This window comes from Ambystoma mexicanum, chromosome 6q (assembly GCF_040938575.1).
Source record: "Ambystoma mexicanum isolate Mex_15411 chromosome 6q, UKY_AmexF1_1, whole genome shotgun sequence".
In the NCBI taxonomy this organism is placed as follows: Eukaryota; Metazoa; Chordata; class Amphibia; order Caudata; family Ambystomatidae; genus Ambystoma; species Ambystoma mexicanum.
In genome coordinates, this window is record NC_090937.1 from 1,568,959,292 (window position 1) to 1,568,976,091 (window position 16,800).

The 16,800-nt window shown below is 44.7% G+C and overlaps 1 protein-coding gene across 9 annotated transcripts in view; it reads left to right on the forward strand.

Annotated features, from left to right (window-relative positions):
• Positions 1 to 16,800, forward strand: part of DYSF (dysferlin) — a 1,254,081-nt gene that overhangs the window by 179,463 nt on the left and 1,057,818 nt on the right. For all 9 annotated transcript variants that reach the window (XM_069632290.1, XM_069632293.1, XM_069632296.1 and 6 more), the window contains exon 2: positions 10,312 to 10,367. In XM_069632290.1, the coding sequence (XP_069488391.1) occupies positions 10,312 to 10,367 (56 nt within the window). The remainder of the gene's footprint in view (positions 1 to 10,311; positions 10,368 to 16,800) is intronic.

Below are 16,800 nucleotides of genomic sequence, written 5' to 3' on the forward strand. Positions count from 1 at the left end.
GAGGGACTTGCACGGGCACCCACCACAGATGTTTGGGGTGGGCTCCCTCTCTCCCCTGTAGACAGGCCTTGTCACAGTATCTTATAACCCGTGATTGTCATTCCACGTCATGTGCCTTATATGGGTAAGTTCTACTGCGAGGTTTGCCAAATTGCGGTGGAATGTGTGCTGTGTGTGCATTGGTATGTTATTCCAGAGTCTGGGTGCATAAAACGAGAAGTCTTGTTTTTTTTTTTGGTTAGTATCTTCTTGCATCTCTTACCCTCTAGCCTGGCCCTATTATGGCTTCTTGTGCTGGGAAGGCCTCCAGAGAGGGCGAGTCGTTCAGCCAGGCTGATGGAACTTCGTTTGCAATGATCTTGTACAGTGTGCGATGGAAGCCATTTTGGATGGGTAACCACCGTGGCACTCAGATGATTTGTCTGATAAGGTTGTATTTCTTCTGTGATGGGAAGGTCCGCTGCATATCGGATGTCTTTCCGTAGGAGAAAGGAAGAGGGCCAGGACTCTGGATAGTTGACTGTTTCCTGCATCCTGGTGGGAAAGGACCAGGGCTAGGGTGGCTGCCATGAAGACCAGATGAAGGGCTTGAGTTTGGCAATATGAGAGAGCTGGTACTGGCTGTGTGAGCTTTCTTTGTAATGTGGGTCTTGAAGGAAATGTCGCTGTCGAAGATGAAGCCAAGCGATGTAGTGCCTGATCTGAGCCGAAGAAAGAAGCCATCAAGTTTCTTTCTTTTTTTACCAGCCTGTTCTCGATTGAAGCTTGTTTTGCAGTCCCCGCAAGTTCGATGAATTCTGTTTCTGTGGCAACCAGTTTGAGGTGCATCCTTGACATCAATACTTTATTGAGTGTTGGTCTAGGTTTCTGTTGATGGATGCAATGGTCAGAAACCCCTTTTAGATAGTGTTGTCTTATGGCCTATTGGTGGATCCTGATGACACGTTTGTGGAGGAATTCTTTCCAGCTGTTCTACCTGTTTCTAAGAATAGCAATTAATACTGGTGTTCTGCCCATTTCCAAGGATACCAAAGTTATACCACTATTAGTTCCATTTTGAAACATCCAACTATTACCAAGGCTCTGCCTAATGTTTTGCAATACTAATGTAAGTTGTCAGCCTAGTTCTAACAATATTATTGGATACCAGTGTTCTGCCAATTTTTAAGAATGCTAATTGCTGCTTATGGTGTTCTGCCTGTTTAATAAAATACATCTTCATACTGTGCAATTGGGCTGTATTAGGGTCCTACATATTTCTTAGAACAAGAGTGAATATAATGTTATGATTATTTCCAGGCTGATCATTTAATGTTGGCCATCTGCCTATTCCTCTACTGATATCCTGCCTATTACTAGCAGTGCCAATCAAAAGCTAGTGACTGTTGGCAAATTCTTAGCACACCCATAAAACACACTGATATGGTTACTTGGAATAATAATAATGAATACCAGTGTTTCTCTTATCTCTAAGAATGCCAAATAATGTCTGAGCTCTGCTTATTTTTGAGAAAAACGTTTAGGATATCAATACATTGTTGGGCGTATTTCTAAAATGATCATTTGACAACTGCATTTTGCCTATTTTTTAGCATACCCATTACAACTGGTGCCCTGACTATGCATATGAATCCCAATTAATACCTGTATTGTGCCTATTGATTAGAATTCCAAATATCGGTGTACTGTCTATTTCTAAGAATAATACCACTGTTCTGTATATTTCTAAGAATGCCAATTAATACCAGTGTTCCACCTCTTACTGCATACACCAATTGATAGCACTTTTCTTTACATTTCTGACCATGCAGTTACTACCAGTGTTTAATGGAGGTATTCTGCCAATATTGTTCAGCCTATTTTTAAACATAGCAATTTGAATACCTGTGTTCTGCCTATTTCTAAATATGCCAATTAATACAGGGGTTCTCCTTGTTTATAAGCACGCCACTGAATGCACACGTTCTGCCCATTTCTAAGTCTCAATACAGGTGTTGTGATTGTTTCAATAATGTCAATTAATACCACTGTTCTGCCTGTTTCTAAGCATACCAAAGGCCAATGGGCCTCATTACGAGGTAGGCGGCCGCGGAATGAACGGTGCCGGTAAGGGACCTGCACTGTTCATTTCGGGCCGCCCTATTACGAGGTCTGCAGCGGGCCTGCTAAGGAACGCCTGGTCAGACCAGGCGTCCTTAGCGGGACCCGCTAGCAGGCCAGGATGCTAACAACGGGCCTGTCATTAACGGGCCCATTGTTAGAATCCTCCCCATTCCCATAATGGGGATTCATTTTTACTGGAGCCCAGAAAAGGGAAATCACCGGGTCCGCCAAGGTCGGCATGACCCGGTATTGCCCTTTTCTGGGCCCCTGTAAAAATCATTACCGACGGTAGCCGTGCCCTTAATAAGGGCACAGCTACTGCCAGGGTCGTAATGAGGCCCAATGTCTAAAGGTGGGTCGCCTTTATCCAAGCATGCCAATAAAGGCAGATGTTGTGCCTGGTTCAAACCATGCCAATGGGGGCAAGTTTTCTGCCTGGCTCTAAGCATGCTAGTGAAGGCAAGTGTACTGCCGGATTCTAAGCGTGCCAATGGGGGCAAGTTTTCTGCCTGGCTCTAAGCATGCTAGTGAAGGCAATTGTACTGGCAGATTCTAAGCATGCCAATGAAGACAAGTGTACTGCTGGGTCCTTAGCATAGCAATGAAGGCAAGTGTACTGCTGGGTCCTTAGCATAGCAATGAAGGCAAGTGTACTGCCAGGTTCTAAGCATGCCAATGGAGGAAAGTGTACTGGCGGGTTCCCAGCATGCCAATGGAGGCAAGTGTACTGCCGGGTGCTAAGCGCGCCAATCGGGGCAAGTGTACTGCCGTGTGCTAAGCGTGCCAATCGGGGCAAGTGTACTGCTAGGTTCTAAGCATGCCAATGAAGGTAGCGTACTGCCAGGTTGTAAGCATGTCAATGGAGGCACGTGTACTGCTGGGTTCTAAGCATGTCAATGGAGACAAGTGTACTGCTGGGTGCTAAGCATGCCAATGAAGACAAGTGTACTGTTGGGTTCTAAGCATGCCAATGGAGGCAAGTGTACTGCCGGGTTCTAAGCACTCCAATGAAGCAAGCATACTGCCAGGTTCAAAGCATGCCAATGGAGGCAAGTGTACTGCCGGGTGCTAAGCGCGCCAATCGGGGCAAGTGTACTGCTGGGTTCTAAGCATGCCAATGAAGCAAGTGTACTGCCAGGTTCTAAGCATGTCAATGGAGACAAGTGTACTGCTGGGTTCTAAGCATGCCAACGAAGGCAAGTGTACTGTTGGGTTCTAAGCATGCCAATGTAGGCCAGTGTACTGCCGGGTTCTAAGCATTCCAATGAAGCAAGCATACTGCCAGGTTCTAAGCATGCAATGAAGGCAAGTGTACTGTCAGGTACTAAGCATGCAAATGAATACAGGTTTTCTGTTTGTTTTAATCGTGACAATTATTCCGAGTCTTCAGCCTGTTTCCAAGCATGCCAATGATTACATATGGTCTGCCTGGTTCTAAGCCTGCCAATGAAGGCGGGTGTTAAGCATGTTTGTAAGCATGCCAATGCATGCAGGTCTTCTAAGGCAGCGAGTGCAATCCGGCTCAGGAATAGAAAGTGGTTTGACCAGGCTCACACATCTAGTCCAGGAGGGGAAGCGAGCTTTAGAATGCAATTCCAAAGTCAGCATGTTGGCCATATCTCTAGTGTGCTGTGCAGATGATCAAGGGCACTGTTTCTTTTCTACTGAACATAATAGTGAATGCCTTTATTCCTGTGGTTCAGGCAGACCTTCAGATACCTGGAAAGTACCACCAAGTGAGACTGTAGAGTTTAACAGCTTCCCGTTCCTTGAGGCGCAAAGGTGGGCCTTCGAGTCAGCATACACATTGCCACTTTTTTAACTTGCCAATTCCTTCTGGGCCTAGAGACCCAAGCACTCACTGATGGGGTCCAAAGGGGCCAAAACATGTCTGGGGATGTTTGTGGTCTCATGCAGAAGGGATGTGACCTAGCAGAACGGGCCGGACTGCCCCTTTATGGGGTGTGGTCAAGCCTGATTTGCATATGGTCTCTCCCCTTTCTGTAAAGGCTTGGCAGGCGAAGAACGATGGTCTGGTGGGTTGCCCATAGCAATGCCAGTGGTTAAGATTCAGTCTAAACCTTCCAGCCATCACCTCTTTGTTTTTACTGTTTCTACTTGTGCCTTGATTTGGTAAGGAGGCACTTTTCAAAGGGATTTGGGCGACAGGAAAGATCAGTGGGTGTTGTAAAACATTCAGGCAAGTGCTGCTTCCCTTCTGACAGTAAAGAGCATGAGGCAGCTTAGGTTTCTTTAATGCACTTTGGTCCAGCCCCTCCCCCATTATAGAGCGACATGTTGTACAAGGCCGCTAGGCCATTAATGCTGGGAAATCGATCCCAGCAGCCGCCTCATGCACTCAACACATGCAAACGTTATGAAGGCATTTGCATTTCCAAAGCTTCAAAAATCTCTTCTTATGGAGCTGGTCAATTGTAAAACACTGGAGAGGCCTGGTGAATAAATAGTGTGCAGTAAAGAAATGGCCAGAAAAAAGTCACCTGAAAAATAAATCGCAGCAAAAATGCTGTCGTCTGACCCGGTAAAGGTGTACCCATTATGACGTTTAAGGGGAGCATGGATTGCGGGGCTGCTCCACTTAAATGGTATAATGGGTCTGGTGGCTGCGGGGGTTTCCCCCGCATCCATTGCATGGATAACGACAGCAAAACCACAGCCTTTCTGCTGCAATTGTGTAAACAGCAATTTTTGCCACGATTTTAACAAATGGAACCGAATAAATGCCCTTAGAACAAAAAGTGAAAATTCAGGGAACTGTGTCAGGTTTTATCAAGGGGAAACTGGTGGCAATATGACAAGGAATAAACAACAGTTTTTGGAGGTTTTGTAATTGTGTCACTGCTTTGGATTGTGAATTTTTTTAATTAGTTTTGGCCGATTGGGCGTGGCCACTCGTTGCCAACGTTTGTCATGTACACCCTGAGGGCAACGGAGATCACTGTAAGTACTTCTTTGAGTCTCCACATACAGGCAACGTGGTGTGTCTCGTAAGGATTCACACTTCATGGAACTCCCGGAAGAACCGGACAGCAGGGCGTGAGTGTAATCTAGCTGCAAAGGTTTATTTTATTTTATCTTTCACTAAAGGTTCACACTACCTCTGCAAGTATAAGAATACACGATTCCAATAATTGATAAATAGAGACTGGCTGACAAATGCCTGTACGATGCCTGTACAAAACTATTGAATTTGCCAATGCTTGTTTCGGTTGGATCTGTGTGATCACTGTGCATCGTCTTTTTACTGCATTTCACTGCATATACATGCAGGGGGAGACCTCCCACAATCCCATAACCCCATATTTATTATTAATTAATTTTATCCACGCCTCAAATATATATGCAGCTAAATTCGTGTGCACAGTAATGGGAGGCGCAGTGATGGCATGATACCGTTTCCCTGCACTTCAGTCTCCTGGTGAAGCATTTCACCAGAGTCCCTGGCATGCACCAGGAATTGGAAACAGGTTATGGTACCCACACACAGATCTAAGTTTCCCTGTGTCAATAGGGATGGGCGAGCCTTTTCCAAGGATGCCCACGCACACTGAAAGTGGGCTGCAGAGGTACAATGAGGAAGCTTTAAAGGACAAAGGGCCTCATTAAACGGAAGGCGGTAAGGGTTAACGGTCACTGGTAAGTGTACCGGTGATCGTTAACCCTTAACGCCTTACTACGAGGTCCCTTTGCGGGACCCGACTTTAACGCCTGGTGTAGACCAGCCGTTAAAGTTGAGTCCCGCAAAGGGATCTTGGTGCTAATTACGGTAGCGCAATTTGCGGTACCGTAATTAGCTCCTTCCCCATTCCCATTATGCCGTATGGGGCAAAAATGGGAATGGGGAAGGGCCATGGAGAAAGTGGGAAAATTATCGCCCCGCCAACCTTGGAATGGGGTAGTAATACCCCTTTTCTCCAAGGTGGTACCGGTATGGTACGCAGTGTATGTTTTGTCGTGAGCTGTTTTTTCATCTCACAAGGTCATCATTTCACCCCTACATATGCCTAACAAAATCCCCCCGTCTCTCATCTCTGTACCGGCTAACCACAACATTTATGTTAATTTCAATGGAGAGATGATATACATTTTAGTCACCAGGATTGCCACTTAAGTCCACCCCCCTCTCCTCTACCCCCAATTAACAGCTGCAAAATCCTCCTCTCACCTTCCACTGTGTGCAGGCTTGGACTGGCCTATAGGGAAATAGGTCAATTCCGGAAGTGCAGGCCCAACATGCCAGTGGGGGCCAATCTGATTAGTTACTTCACTGTGCAGCTTGTAGTTCTGACCAGTGTTACTGAAGAAATAGACTTTGAAAGGCTCTGTTTTGCAACACATTGGCCCTCATTCCAAGTACGGCGGTCCGGAAATAAGGGTGACGGTAGCAACGTACCGGCACTCATTCCAAAACCGCCTTACTACGAGAATGCCGGTAGGGGCACGGATCCCCGGCAGGCCTGACCTGCTGGGAAATCAGGACTCTACTGGCATGTCTCTGACTGAAGCACTAGCACCGTCAGTAACTATGGGCTCCATGGGAATGGGGATTTACTGTTCCGCTGCCACTTGTGACATCCCAGTGGTACTGGGATATTAGGAGGAGGAATCAGTGTTACAAGATACAAGGCAACCCGGCAGCACCGGCGGGTCACTGTCAGCCTCGTATTAAACAATTTTCCAATTTTCTTTTGGGTGCAACTCGGTCTGTTGCAAAGGGAATGAATCCCCATTTAAAATTAGGGGTCACTTCTTCATTGGTAGCCAAGCCCATATCATGCCCCTGTGTAGACACCAAACACCACATAACAAGTGTATTTTTAAAGCGCATGTTCACCCCTAAGGGGGTCTCATGGCATTAATAACAGATGTTTATTGTTACCCAACTTAAAGCTACGCTACTCATTTTATTAACGTTGGAAAGATGAAAGGTTGAGCGGACCCGCTGGGATTCAAACCTGAGACCACAAGGTCAAACACAAGCATTAGTCCTCTGAGCCACAGACCTGGCTAGGTTTACCAAACTGGATCATTGCAACTGCTCCGTTCTATTCACACGCAGTGTCTCCTTCCTAACCCTGGAAAAATCCCTCAGGAATCATTGAATTTCATTAGACATCCATGGTGCATTTTTGTTTTTAAGGGTCATCCACTTGTTTAGTTCTTTTAAATAGTAGCTCTGAATGCGCGCGTGTAATCGCCAGAGGGATTTTCAAGGCACTCATTTTTATATCCACCTTCAAAGCAAGATATTTGACTACATTATCCCATCATATATTGCTAGCATTAATACATTGAACTATTGCGCTCTTCATTATCCGATCATACATTGCTAGCACTAATACCTTGAACTATTGTGCTCCTCATTATCCGATCATACATTGCTAGCACTAACACCTTGAACTATTGTGCTCCTCATTATCCGATCATACATTGCTAGCACTAATACCTTGAACTATTGCGCTCTTTATTTTCCGATCATGCATTGCTAGCATTTATACATTGAACTATTGCGCTCTTCATTATCCGATCATACATTGCTAGCACTAACACCTTGAACTATTGTGCTCCTCATTATCCGATCATACATTGCTAGCACTAATACCTTGAACTATTGCGCTCTTTATTTTCCGATCATGCATTGCTAGCATTAATACATTGAACTATTGCGCTCTTCATTATCCGATCATACATTGCTAGCACTGATACCTTAAACTATGGCGCTCTTCATTATCCAATCATACATTGCTAGCACTAATACCATAAACTATTGCGCTCCTCATTATCCGATCATACATTGCTAGCACTAATACCTTGAACTATTGTGCTCATCATTATCCGATCATGCATTGCTAGCACTAACACCTTGAACTATTGTGCTCCTCATTATCCGATCATACATTGCTAGCACTAATACCTTGAACTAGTGCGCTCTTTATTTTCCGATCATACATTGCTAGCACTAATACCTTGAACTATTGCGCTCCTCATAATCCGATCATACATTGCTAGCACGAATAACTTTAAATATTGTGCTCTTCATTATCCGATCATACATTGCTAGCACTGATACCTTGAACTATTGCGCTCTTTATTTTCCGATCATACATTGCTAGCACTAATACCTTGAACTATTGCGCTCCTCATAATCCGATCATACTTTGCTAGCACGAATAACTTGAAATATTGTGCTCTTCATTATCCGATCATACATTGCTAGCACTGATACCTTGAACTATTGTGCTCCTCATTATCCGATCATACATTGCTAGCACTAATACCTTAAACTATTGCGCTCTTCATTATCCGATCATGCATTACTAGCACTAATACCTTGAACTATTGCGCACTTCATTATCCGATCATACATTGCTAGCACTAACACCTTGAACTATTGCGCTTTCCACAGAAAAATCTGCACATTTTTTCCTAAAACTACAGGGTAGTGTAAGTCTATGTTTGTAGTGAAAATGAAAACAATACCTACAAGTTTGCGATATATTGTTTATATAAACAATACATTGAAAAATATAGTTGTATATCCTACGTCCCATATCAGAATGTAATTACTGTTTCAATGTTCTTTCAACATATTTTAAACTGTTAACGTACATGTTTGTAATAAATGTTAATATGAATTTTTGAAAATACACCTGTGCATGTGACCTAAGAAACTCCTATTGTTGGGCTACATGTTCAATGTAACCCTGAACCAACCCTTCTTAATTGTAACTAAGACAATCTCATGCAACAGCGCCTAGATGCCTCTGGGCTGTAGCGCACTTTATAAATCCAAAATAAATAAATAAATATATTTCGCTACAGTAAAAACAACATAGTGCAGTTATAATTAAGCATCTATGTTTACGAAAAGGAAAATTTCTGGTTGTAAGATTTTATATCATAATATTACCCTTCATTAAAATAAATGTTTCATTGCAATGTCAAGAATCATTCAGCATTCATTGCTTGAGTAAAGTTAACACAGCTGTTGCCAGTACTCGGAGGGAGTTGGTACTTGCATGTTTCTTGAATGGGAGCACAGAGTATTTTCCCGCTTATGCAGAGCTCTCAAGTTTCCTCTGGTCATGCGCGAGAAGGCCAACCAGTCCGGTTTTCGTTTGGAATTCTGGGAATTGTAGTTTCCCTAAATGTTCAAGTGTGAAAGAAAAATCTACACGTCCCAGAATCAGAATGGAAAAAAAAGCTCTGCGTGGCCTTCTCACGCATGGCCACAGGAAACTTGAGAGCTATGCTTCTGTAATACAGGTAAGCTAAGTACTAACATAAGTGGCTGTAGACCAGGACACATGAATGCAAGCCTTGACAAAGCCAATAGTTTTGTTTTTTGTACAGTCACGGGTAGTATAGCTTTTTGACACGGGTTGTATAGCTCCGTGGCATCTTGGAAGCAAGACACTGCAGAACAACACATGTTCAAATCCTGTGTCATCTTGGAAGCACGACAATGCAGAACAACACAGGTTCGATTCCCTGGTCTGCGCTTAAAAACCTATTCGGTATTAAGCACATAATAAAAAAAAAACTGTTATAATTATAAGTCATTGTATAGGCCTTCACCATGCAACAGATATTGTCATCATATCCACACCATGTTTTACAATGTACTCACTTCAAATGATGTATTGCTACAGCCATAAAAAGCTCACGTACGCCCCAAAACCTCCATAAATCGTTACCATGGCAGCGTTAGTCATGACATGCTCAGTTAATCACATCACTAGCCGAGGCATTTGGAAGTAAATAAGTTCCTTCCTGGTTGAAGCGCGCCATCACACTTTATACTGTAAAGGTACACCCTCCTCTCCCCCCATTTCCGGAGCCTGAACTCAATAGCGTTCAGTGCTCTGTGCATTCTTTTGAAATGCACTCACCGCTTTTCATGCAGAAGCACACACACAGAATGGAATGTGTGGAGTGAAGAATTAAACCCAGCCAACCACCTCAGCCCTGGACCATGCATATACCTGACAACACTTGGTAAATGGCGTCTGTACCTTCATGCAGCCAAAACTAAAGAGGCAGACTAGCATCACTGCCACACGCTTGGCAGGGTCAAGGAAAAAGAAGAAAGACTAACATGCAAAACGCCCTGATTACCTCTGCAGACACCAGTCATTTGTGTTACAGTAATTCATTAACGCTCCTTTCCCCCTCGCTCCTTTTCAGGTGTGAAAAAGAGGACCAAGGTGATTAAGAACAATTTGAATCCTGTCTGGAATGAGGTAAGGGAAAGTGCTTTATTCCTAAACTACTTAGTACCTGAGGGGGTGCTTAAACATTGCCTTTATATGTCTCTTGAACATGTTGCCTGTTTCTAAGAATGCATGTAAAGTCCCTTGAAACGCGAATAGAGCCGTGTTACAGAAAATTTGCAGCGGTGCAAGCGCAACTCTGCACAGAATCAGCATCGGTTGCAGAAATGCCACTCCATAGGACACAGTTTGCCCTAGTGCTGAAATGCATTCACAGAAGGCCTCTTTTGCACTAGAGACATTTTCGTCCTAGTGTTATTGCCGTGCAAAATTGCACTGGTGCAAAGTTTCTGTAATATATCTCATAATGAGTGGAAATATGTCACAATGAGCCACAATCAGGGATGAAGATAAGATTTTGAACGAGTAGTAATTTACTCCCATTTATTTGACGATGGGAGTAAAACGCAGATCTCATTGTAATCCATACTTCTTTGCACCTAGTAATTCATGCAAATTAAAAAGGTGCATTGCATGTTTAACCGTAGTTCCTTCAGATCAGGCAGAGTATATGAGAGCTCCTTCTTGTGGCACTGCTTTGCTGGCATCACTCCCATAATATCCATGGAGCTATACTTGGGTTGGTGCCGGGGCACGCTTCTGCATGTCTGTATTTTCCTGTTTTTTTGTCTGAAGATATTTTTATTATTTATTTTGTCGAAACATTTTCCTGTTTATAGGTCGTAAAAGTGATCCATAGGGATCCTCCTTTCTCCTCCTTCTTCTGACAACACCTGACAAGGTTTCTAGACAAGCCCAATCTATAAAAGTGTCATCCAAACAGGTGCTCCCTTGCCCCTTCAGAACCATCAAGGACCCTATTGACACCCTCGCTCCAGCCTTGACCGATTTCTGCAATCACTCTTTCACCACTGGAGCCTTCCCCCCTCCCTTACGCACTCCCTTGTGCACCCCCTCCTCAAGGAGCCATCTGCCGATTCTACCTGCCCGGCAAACTATCGCCCAATCTCCATCAACACTCTCCTGGGCAAACTCTTGGAAAAGCAGGCCATCTCCCAGCTTACTCTCCACACTGAATCTGTTGGTTGTCTCCATGACCATCAGTCTGGCTTCAGAGCTGCCAGAGGCACTGAAACTGCTCTCTTGAACACCCAGAGGCATTGCTAGGGGGTGGGGGGAGGGGTGTTTAGGGGACTTTAACCAAAATCCCCAGGTCTTTTGGTTGTAGCCCCGGATAGAAGCTTAGGGGTTACAACCAAAAAGGCTAGCTAGCCCCCAGTCCCAAAATTAGTATAGCCCTGGATCTTTCCCAGATCTAGCAACACCCCTGTGAACACCCGTGAAGATCTGCTCTCTAACCTTGATTCCAGCATTCCTTCTGTCCTCATCATCCTTGATCTTTCCACTGCTTTTGACACGGTCAACCATGCCATCCTGATCAATCAACTCTGCGAGAACCTGGGCATCATGGATCAGGCCCTGGAGTGGCTGACCTCCTTCCTCTGCCACCGCCCCTCCCAGGTCCAATGTGGTCCCTTTCTCTCTGCCACCTCTCTCCATCTGTGGCGTTCCCCAGGGCCCTATCCTCTCACCCTGCTTTTTCAACCTCTTCTTGGCCCCTTTGGCCCACCTGATCTCTGTCAGTGTTATGCGGATGACATACAGCTTTCCTTCAGGCTCCCCTTAGCCTCCTTTCCTCTCTCACATATTCCTGACTGTCTATCCATGTTTCAGGATTGCTGCACCTCCAACAATCTCTGCCTTAATGCCTGTAAAATGGAGATCCTGCTCATTGGGACCACGGCCCCTGATTTCCCTCTCTCACTCGGGCGTCCCTCCTTGGGCCCTCTTCCTTTGCCTTCCTACGAGGCAAAAAACTTGGTGTCATCTTCGACTCCACTATCTCTTTCTCTCCTCTCATCTCAGATATCGCCAAGAAGTCCCACTACCAGCTGCACCTCCTCAAAGTGCCTCTTCCCTTTCTCACTTTCCCCCAGAAGCTCACTGTCTTCAGAGCCCTAGTTCTCTCTAGGCTGGACTACTGCAACAGCCTCTTTCTCAGTCTGCCTTCCTCTACTCTCCGCCCTCTGCAACAAATCCAGAACAGGACTGCAAGACTTATCCTTGGCCTCAAGCCCAGGGACAATATCTCTCCAGCTCTGAAATCTCTCCACTCGCTCCCGGTGGCTGCAAGGGTCAAGTTCGGCACCCTCTGCATCGTCCACAAGGCTTTCTGGGTCCGGGGCCAATGCTCTCTTCCAAAATACCTTCCCTCTCGAGCCCTTCGATCAGCTACCTCCAACTCTTTAAGGGTTAGAGGCTTCTCCTGGCAGAGAGTGGGGGGTATATCTCTCTCCTCTGCAGGTGCCTTCCTCTGGAATGGCCTCCCTGCCCCTCTCAAACTTCAGCCGGATCACCTGAAGTTCCGGAAGCAGCTCAAAACATCCCTCTTCTCCTCTGCTTTCTCTCTCTCCCTCCCCTGCTGACCTACGTGAGCTATCTGTCTGCTGTACTAACTGATTGCTTGGCTTCCCTCAGAGTATCAGTGGGTACCAGGCTCTTTCTTGATCAGTCACTCTGGCACTGCCTCCGGGCCTACTACAAACTTAGGGGCTGTAACTGTAACCCTACAGTCCCTTGTTCTCCTTGCACTACCCAGAACTGCGCTGGCCTGGCAGCACCCACGCTGAGCATTACTGCCCTTTTTTCCCCTCCCCTCTCTGCCTTGCACTTTCCCCCTCCCTTTCCCCGTTCTCGCACTTGCACGATCTGAATGACCCAAGTCCTAGTAAGATCGTTTGTCTTGTCCTCCCTCTGTCTTCCCCTCCTTGTCTTGTCGTGCCTAGAAACACTTATGTACAAGAGTGTTATAATTGACATATCATATCATATACTTAGGTTGGTGCTGGGGCAACCTTCTATGTGTCTGCTTTTTCCAGTTATTTTAGTTTGCATTTTTTTATTTATTTAGTTGGAAAAATGTTCCTGTTTATAGGTTTTAAAAGTAAATCTACGCCGCGTATCGAATATTTTGGGACAGAAAAACAATATTTTATTAACCCGTTTTTGCCCAGAATCCATTCTAGGCACATAACTGAATACATAACTCCATTATATGCATTTCAACATAACTAAACAGATACAGTACCTGCTCTTTAAAGTGGGTACACAGACAACACCTGCACACAGATTTCACTCGCATGCACCTCATAATATTGAAGGCAGAAAACAAATGTTTTGTGAAATAAGCATTTTTGATTCAATATGTTTTGCATCATTGGGAGCACCTCTCAGATTATTTCGCTGTTTAGCCCCAAGTCAAATAGTAGGGCGACCAGATGTTGAAAATATAAAAAACAGGACAGGCCCTAAACATAAAAGTAGGACTAGCGCCAACATCCCATTCAACCCCCGCTCTACACCAGTTCCCCCACACAACCCCTCCACCAGCCCCACTGGGTAGGATCTCTACTTCCATATAAACTGCAGATTCGCCTGTGACACTAAGCATGTTAAAAACAAAGGAGCTTTTGCTTTGCTTGATATTAGAGTCTTTGCAAGGAGTGTTTCTTCTCCACTCCCATGGTGCAATCAGTAAATGCAGCCGGCGGTGAATAGCTGGGTTGGGGGTTCGAGCCTTCCCTGGGCCAGAAGAGACAAACGTGATAACTGAAAGCAAGAAAACGGTTTATTATCAATGAATGTCACCTTGATTTATTCCTTCTCTGCAGTGGTTGCAAACCCTTTCCTAAAACTGGTATGGGGTAAAAAAAACTCAGGAGATTCTGGGATTGGTAACTCTTCGGAATCCCCCGAGGACTGTGTGTTCTGGGATGTGGCAGCTGAAACGTGGTGTGGTTACGGTGTTCAAGCCCTCTATGCAAACCTTGTGCCAGGCATAACCGCCCACATTCCTGCTTTGTATCAGTTTGGGATTGCAAGGACTATTTACTGCATAGGAAATATAGACAGTACTGCATTTGGGAAATAGCCCAGAATACTCTGTAATTAGGTGGTATATAAAAAATCGGAGAAATGTAGAATACCACTCCTTCACTATTGTCACAAGCAGATCTTAAAGGTGTCAGGCTTAAGTGATTGCAGTGACTTGAGGGTGGAGGGCCTAGAGGAGGCATATTATATTCAAAGGTCCTTGTCTCCACCTGCTACTATCTGGAATTAGAACACATCATGTTATGTTATTTATATAGTGCTCACTGAACATATTTACATACAATATCACTCATTTATCGACCTCAGAAGGATGAAAGGCTGAGTTGATTTGAACCTGTGAGAACCTGTGAGTCCAGATCACACACAGATCGCAGCAGCAAGTGCTGAACCTGCTGAGCTATCTACTATATAGAACAGGCTTGTCCAACCTTTTTGAATGTGGGGCCGAAGCATTAACTTTTTGTCACCCGGTGGGCCGGCGAGCCAAAAGTCAACACCCTCACCCAAAGCAGTATATTGAAACTCGATGGTGTGTGACCTTTGACACAATAGCATCACAGACAGTGATAGCCATGCAGTCCCAAAAGTAGCTTTTGGTGTCAGGGCAGTGATCAAATTTTAGTTTCTTGTGATTTCTTCCAGTGTGCATGTGTTGATATTTTTCTGAAATAGTGTGGGTGACCGAGCGTAGCGAAGGAGCTATAACGATCTAGGGAGGTTTTGGGGGGGACCCCCCAAGATTATTTTTCAAATTTTCAAATATGGGGCTGAAACGGTGCATTTTGCAGCAGGAAAAGTGGCCAAAAAGCCATAAGTTTACAATCAGTTCTAAAGGTGAACATGTACATTCCATGTCACCAACAGCAGACAAGAACATTGTAGAACACAACACATTTTAATGATCAATGTGTCCACAGTGTAAGACAGCACTGTCACTGATGTAACACATTGGCATGCTGGTTGTTCCCCAAATATGCCTCTGTAGCAACATGTCTATGCTGGCTGTTCCCAATTTAGGCCAACATTGTCCTTTACAAAGCATGATTGATGCTGCCTGAGCATGTGCAGTGTGCCCAATACATATGGCAGCTTCTCTCTGTAATACACATTCATTACTTCCTTGTTAATGATTGATGCTGCCTGTGCAGTGTGCCCAATACATACATATAAGTGGGGAGGCGCAATTTCTTTCACAATGCTTCTTTCCCAAAGTATATATCAATTCCACTTCGAGCCACTTCCATGGCACTGGTGATTTGGTACTTCACTATGCAGATAATAGTTTTGACCAGTGTTGGCAAGTAAATATTCTGTATCTAAGTGTCCCCAGCGTACCATGTCCCCTACTTTTGACTTTGGCCCCCTCTGTGCCCCTCCTAAATTTGATTCCTGATGACACTACTAGATTTACCAACTATGGGGGTGCATGAGGAGCAGGGGGCACAATTACTGAGCTGCAACTAGATCCATTGCAGCCTGTGTGTCTGCTACCATAGGTGACTGGTCCTCTATAGGTCCTCACCCAAAATATCAATGGCAAAGTATCATTGCTTCTGCTGAGGTTTTTGGTAAGAAAAGACAGAACTAAAATAAAATATTGACATGTAACTCAATATGCCAATTGTGTTTCACACGCCTTAGAGGTGGCTTGAACCCTGCATGTTTTTGCTGGTTGACCCATGCTCTACCGTAGAGCTATTGGGTTCCCCTTCAAACATGCGAGATACGTTTCATTATGAAATGGCTAACAAAAGTGTCATGGATGAAGGCCCCCCCCCAAAATATCAATGGCAATGTATCATTGTTCTGCTGGCCGGCACCAGGGGCAGTAACAGTCCTCCGCCACGGCCCAGAAATAAATTACTCGGGTCCACGGACCCGGCAATCATTGAACACATTTCATACAAGTATGGATCACCATATGTAGCATTAATATCTGTGTTTATAGATCCATATTGTCACATTACTGTGAATGCAAACAGACGTCCAAGGCCAAATGATAATATGTTATTGTATAGCACTTACACGAAAGCTCTTTTTTATATAACAAATATGCATACAATATCACCCAACCTGTGTTGGTACTCATTTATCAACCTAAGAAGGATGAAAGGCCTTGCTGTGATTCGAACATGCAGATCACACACACATTGCAGCAGTGAGTGCTCAACCCAATGGGCTATCATATTGGCTATAGTAAAATGAGCAATTATTCGCTATTGGATATCATTAAACTGGTAACTAAGATTTAACAGCAGTCCACTTAAGTTCCTCTGACGGTCTCGTGCAAAGTTGGCCGCATGTCAAGCATGCATGCATCTGCTTTCAGGCTTCAGAGGTTGGCAAAATAGGGAAAGCAGCGCACTCACAGGACATCCCATACTCTGAGCACTCGTTACCTCACACATGCAAACAAACATGCAACAAAAATACACCGGGCCGGTTTATTTATTTATGTTTTCAATGTTTGTCGGGTCCGTGGACCCGA